This window comes from Gekko japonicus, unplaced genomic scaffold, assembly GCF_001447785.1.
Source record: "Gekko japonicus isolate JY-2015 unplaced genomic scaffold, Gekko_japonicus_V1.1 scaffold5077, whole genome shotgun sequence".
Lineage (NCBI taxonomy): Eukaryota > Metazoa > Chordata > Lepidosauria > Squamata > Gekkonidae > Gekko > Gekko japonicus.
In genome coordinates this window covers 34,849-40,755 of record NW_015163771.1, presented here as the reverse complement: position 1 = coordinate 40,755, position 5,907 = coordinate 34,849, and the positions used below count along the sequence as shown (strand labels likewise).

Below are 5,907 nucleotides of genomic sequence, written 5' to 3'. Positions count from 1 at the left end.
GGAGTTGGAAGAATCTGATATGATATCATAATGTATGATGTCACAATGTTAGACTTTCCCTGCCAGCAGCATCCAGTGATGTGCAGAACAATGGCGCCCTAACTCAATATCAGACTGTTTTTCAACTGTATGGTACCAGGGAGATGTAGAAAGAGATCATGGCTGGCATGTTCTTTGGGCTTCAGATACATTCAGCTACCTACTACTAAAGTCATTCTCTAAATTCTGGAAATTCTCTTTCCCCTGCAAATATGAGCAAAAACCTGTGCCTTTGGATTATAAAATCACTTTTTGTTACCACTAACTGTGTTTATGGGCAAAAGGCACTGGAGTATGTAATATCTCTGTTTCTGAGATCAAAGTACATGCGGAGGAGACCGACGGTTTCCTTAAAAGTAGTCCTGATGTGCCACAAACGTTCGCTATTTGACGTCTTCATCTATTTTCACACAGCCCTTCCTTTCGAAAGAAGGGAAATCTCATGAAATTTAGCATGTTTCTGATCCTATGATCATGCATGCAAAGTCACTATCAAACCCACAAAGGGTTGGTTATAGAAGAATTGCATCCTTCATTTTCTATGAAAAGAAGCCTGTTGTTCAAAATTAGAATTTTGTCCCCAGCGTGAAATTTCTCATATGTTTGTGCTTAGGGAGCAAGAGGTGACGACGGACTACCAGGTCTAAAGGGTTTAAAGGTGAGCATTTATTTAACCCCTTTCATAAGCAGACTTCACCTGAAATGAAGGCAGATGTTTGGGAAGGCCTCCTTGAAAGGCCTGTTCTTTAGGACTTTGAACGACGCCAAGGTAAGACTGCATCTCATGTTACAATGTCAGACTTGCAGGTCTGCCCTTGCATGTAAAAACACTTTATATCGCTATGTGACAATAACACCTAGATGCCAGCCCTCTTCAGAAGCTGCATTCATACAAACTGAGAATCATGTTACTTCTGTTTTGGAAGCCTCCTAAGACATATGTATCCGATAGGACTGGTGGGCTCTATACCGTCTTAGTCTCTATATCTGATTCTCTGGGAATGGGAATCCTGAAATATTCGCGTTACAGATGAGTTCATCAAACACTGAATCCATTTTTAGAAAATTGGTCTAGCGTTCCTCCCGGGGAAACCCAAGATCTTGCTGGCAAAAGCATATGAAACCCAGGCTCTGCCATGAGTGACTCTCAAACTCCAAACTCTTGGCCTTGTACCTTCTCCATGTATGTGGATACCTTAGGGTGGACAGTGCTGGGCTTCCTGGAGGTTTGGGGGGTGGGACCTGAGGAGGGTGGGATCCAAGGAGGGCAGGAACCTCAGTGGGGTATAATGCCATAGATTCCACCGTCTGAAGTAGCCATTTTCCCCCAGGGAACTGATTTCTGCTGTCTAGAGAGCAGATGTAATTCCAGATCTCACTGGCAGTCTTTAAGTATCAGCTAAGTTGCCATGGAGGTTGGGGAGGTCAGTTGTACTCTAATCGCTGTTGCATTCCTTCTGTGCTTCTTCGCTGCTGTAACGCTTATCTCTAAGCTGTGCAGGTGGTGGGATGTTGATGTCTAGTTTCAAGGGAGCCGTGGGAGCAGGCTTGGTTCCAAGCATTCGTCAGGGGTGCTCTAGGCCAGGGGTGGCCAAACTGTGGCTCGGGAGCCACATGCGGCTCTTTCACACAGATTGTGTGGCTCCCGGCAGGGCAGCTGGGGAAGCGAAGGGGAGGCGTGCCTCCCCGATCGGTCTTCCCTTCCCCAGTTAATGTTCCCCTTCCTGGGTAGGCTTGAGGTGGTGGTGGGGGAGCAGAAAGAAAGCAACTTTCACTTTAAATTTAAATGCGTTCTCAAAGCCCCCTCCCAGGCCTACAAATATCATTGGACAAATAAATATAATTCTCAATATCTGTTTTTACCCCCTTTTGTTTTTATTTCTGGCAGTCTCGTTTAATGTTAATAAAAAGCAAATTTGCATATTTCCCGATAAAAAGTGTGCGATATTTGTCCATGTCACGCGGCTCTCAAACATCTGACGTTTATTCTGTGTGGCTCTTAGATTAAGCAAGTCTGGCCACCCCAGCTCTAGGCTGACCCTGCATTGAGCAGGGGGTTGGACTAGATGGCCTTTAGGGACCCTTTCTACTCTGTGATTCTATGATTCTGTGATCTCCAGGCCTCACTTGGAGGCTGGCAACCCTACTTTTTTATCCCCCTGGGTTGCCCTGCCCTGGCTCAGAGTCTGCGAGTCGGAAGAATGCTGACTGCTCCCTGATACGTACGTAGTGGAGAGAGGCAAACCCGTCATTCTCAGTACCAGGGCTATTTTTGGGCAGGAACGCACAGGAACGGAGTTCCGGCTGGCTCCCGAGTTGGCCACGCCCAGCAGGAACTCATTAGCATAACAGGCCACACCCAACAGCAGAAACTCATTAGGATTGGCTACATTAGGGGTTTGTGGCCTAACATGCAAAGGAGTCCCTGCTACAAAAAAAGCCCTCCGTTTTGACAACAAACAAGGTAAACAGAATAAGAAGCAAAAGGTGGGTGTGGCTGGATGACCAGACTTCTGGTAACATGGGGGTGTGGCCTGATGTGCTAATGAGCTGTGCTGTCAGGGGTGTAGCCTAATATGCTAATGAGTTTATGCTGTTGGGTGTGGCCTATTATGCTAATGAGTTTCTGCTGGGTTTTTTCTACAAAAAGAGCCCTGCTCAGTAGGATCTCCCTGCGGGTCTTGTACTACCCCTTGTCCCAGGGTTTAAACAGCAGTGCAGTCAATTAACGTTCAGTCAGATGAGAAGGAAAAGTAAACGTAATAGTTTATTGCCAAACAAACACAATATTTTGCTAGCTTCCCTGAATGCTTTCTGAGACCTACTGCCTGCAGCTCTTCCTTCCAGTTTGGTGTCGTGGTTAAGAGCAGCGGACTCTGATCTGGAGGAACTGGGTTTGATTCCCCACTCCTCCACATGCAGCTGCTGGTATGACCTTGGGTCAGTCACAAGTCTTCTCTCAGAGCTGTTCTCTCAAGAGCAGTCCTCGAAAGACCTCGCTCAGCCCCACCTACCTCACAGGGTGTCTGTTGTGGGGAGGGGAAAAGAGATTGTAAGCTGCTCTGAGACTCCTCCAGGTAGTGAAGGGTGGGTGTATACATCCAATCTCTTCTCATCTTCTACCCAGCAGGGATCCTCTGTAAGCTCCCATCTTCTATGTGTTGCTATAAGGATGTGTCTCTAAAGTACAATAGTTTCCACGAGTGGGAAGCCTTTCTTTGCAAAGCGGTGCTTAACATTGACTGTACTTTTACTTCTCACCCTGCCCATGCTCAGCCTGGCCTGCGTGAGTCAGCCTACCAAGGCAGACTGGCAAAAGCATGAAGCTTGGACTGCCTGCCTCGTAGCAATGCATCACCTAGGCCGCTTGCTTAAAAAAGACAGGAGTATGAAAGAGAAGGTAGAAGCTTTGGGCCCCAGTTTGGTTCAAGAGGCAGCAAAAAAAAACCCGACCCACTTGGTCTCAAAAGGCAGCTGTGGACCAGGAGGAGGTGGGGTTGATGCACCAAGCCAGCCATGGAAGAGGCTGGAATGCCGTCAGCCCCCCCCCCTCCATTGGCTGCAGTGGTGTCACATGACATAAGGGAATGCAGGTGCCCATCTCTTCCTTCCTCCCTATGGCTGAGGGCAAAAGTATCCCCCTCCTAACACTGAGCTCAGACAGGGGCTGGGTTTGGTTTCTTAAGGACCCAGATGTCACAGGCTGGTGCAGCACTGGCCTTTCCCTCTGTTGTTTCACGAAACCCTCAGTGGAACAGAAATTCCCCTCTGCATTGCCTGCTGCTTTCACTTCCCTGGATCTAGAACAGAAATCCCCCTCTGCATTGCATGCTGCTTTCACTTCCCTGGATCTTCGGATTTTATGGTACTTTCCACACCCCATGCCTTTTATTTTACCTTCTGCATAGATTTATGGCCATTTTACGGCCATTCAGGGGTGAATTTGCAGTCAGTATGGTGTTGCCCTGGGGTGTTTGAATGTGGTTTTGAGCTGCACTTTCCCCTCCCAGTTGAGAAACTGTGGAGCGAGTGCTAGATGCAGAATCGTCCACAGTTACCGTTCCTTTCCGTGCCTCGGTCTTCACGGCCTTTCTACTGGGATAAGAACCTCCCTCTGGCGTCACCTCTGTCCTGGCACATACAGCCACAGGGCCAGACTACAGAGAGCAGTTCTCGCTGAGGAAATGGCTGCTTCGGAGTATGGACAAAATGGCATTGTGCACACTTAGGTCCCTCCCCTCGAAACCCCGCTCCTCACCCAAATCTCCAGGAATTTCTCAACCAAGAGTTGGCAAACCTAGACAAGCCTCTTGTGTCATTGCCAGAATACTGTTTGGGGTCCCTCTGACCAGACAGCCCCTTACTCTTCCCATGCTTAATAAAATGGAGTCCCTTTTTCCTTTTTCGGGGGGGGGGGGAACGGCTAGGATTGGGCTATCACACACGGCTCGGTTTTACATGTGCTTTTTGGTAGAAGGGAGCAGCGGCGCTCCCCTTTTAGAAGCGCTTGAACGATGGGTTGACTAACTGGAGTGATGCCAGCGTGGCACTTCAAAGATACCGCAGTTAATCACACCCTTGTCATTAACGAGCGGTTCTGTCATAGAACAGCTTCTGCTTACTGCAATTTAGAAAACAACAGAATGCGCTTCCGTCCGCTTTGTGAGGGATTCCATCTGCTGTACACAGAGCTTGAATCTCTGGCGATCTGTATGAGCCAGCTTCCTAAAGAACGTTGTCAGTGTTGTCACCGATAGCAGTGGGGAATTCACTAATGAGAGCTGCTTTTGCCTGGGTAAAAGTGAGTGGCTGTCAGGCACGGAGGTGAGTGGCGTGTTGGAGGAGGAGAAGGAGATGGGATTTATACCCCGCCTTTCACTACCCAAAGGTGTCTCAGAGCGGCTTACAAACTCCTTTCCTTTCCCCTCCCCACAGCAGCCACCCTGTGAGGGAGGTGGGGCTGAGAGAGCTCTGACAGAACGGCTCTCTTTTAAGGTGTAGTGTATCAAGTCCGGACATGTCCAGACTTGTCCAGAGACAAACCTCAAGCTTCGCTCCTAGAGACAATGGACCAGGTGGATCCTAGCCCGCCCCAATCAGAGGGCTAGGTTCCTGGCCGAGAAGCCAATGGGACTCTCGGCCACTGTAAATAACCTATCGGGAAGTGGGGGTGTGTTTTGGGTGGTGGGTTCTGAGGGGATATAAGCCGGCCTGCGAGCCGGCCAAAGTTGTCTTGTTCCTGATTGAATAAAGTACGCTTTGCTGAAATTACTCTCTGTCTGCGTACTTTTCATAAGGACAGCTCTGACAGGACTACGGCTTGCCCAAGGTCATCCAGCCAGGTGCAAGTGGAGGAGTGGGGAATCAAACCCGTTTCTCCCAGATTAGAATCCACGCACTTAACCACTACACCAAACTGTTGGGCGGGGTAGAAGAGTTAAGTATCAACACGCATGAAGCTGCCTTATACCGAATCAGGCCATTGGTCCATCAAGGTTGGTCTTGTCCACCCGGACGGGCACTTTCACATCACCTTCTACCGGATTCTTTTGACTGGAGGTGGCAGGGACTGAACCTGGGACATCCTGCGTGCCAAGCAGGTGCTCTGCATGCCTTTATGGACCATTGGTCTGATTCAGTATAAGGCAGCTTCATGTGAATCGTACTCAGGCAGTTGCAAGTGGGCTGCTGATGTGGTGAGTTTTGCCAGGAGAAGGGCAGCACAAGGATGCTCGGGATGCCATCCGAGGATTGTGCCGGGGAGCCCCCGCCCCCAAGACACACCCCCATGCATGCTCGGCTCGCAAAAAGGCCCTTTAAAGGGGGGAATCAGCCCACGACTGCCCCCTCCCTCCCTCCCTCCCTCCC

General features: G+C 49.4%; 1 protein-coding gene across 1 annotated transcript in view; it reads left to right on the top strand.

Moving 5' to 3' along the window:
• Nucleotides 1-5,907, top strand: part of LOC107107619 (collagen alpha-1(VIII) chain-like) — a 28,442-nt gene that overhangs the window by 5,468 nt on the left and 17,067 nt on the right. Inside the window, exon 3 of the mRNA XM_015407927.1 lies at nt 653-697. Within this exon, the coding sequence (XP_015263413.1) occupies nt 653-697 (45 nt within the window). The remainder of the gene's footprint in view (nt 1-652; nt 698-5,907) is intronic.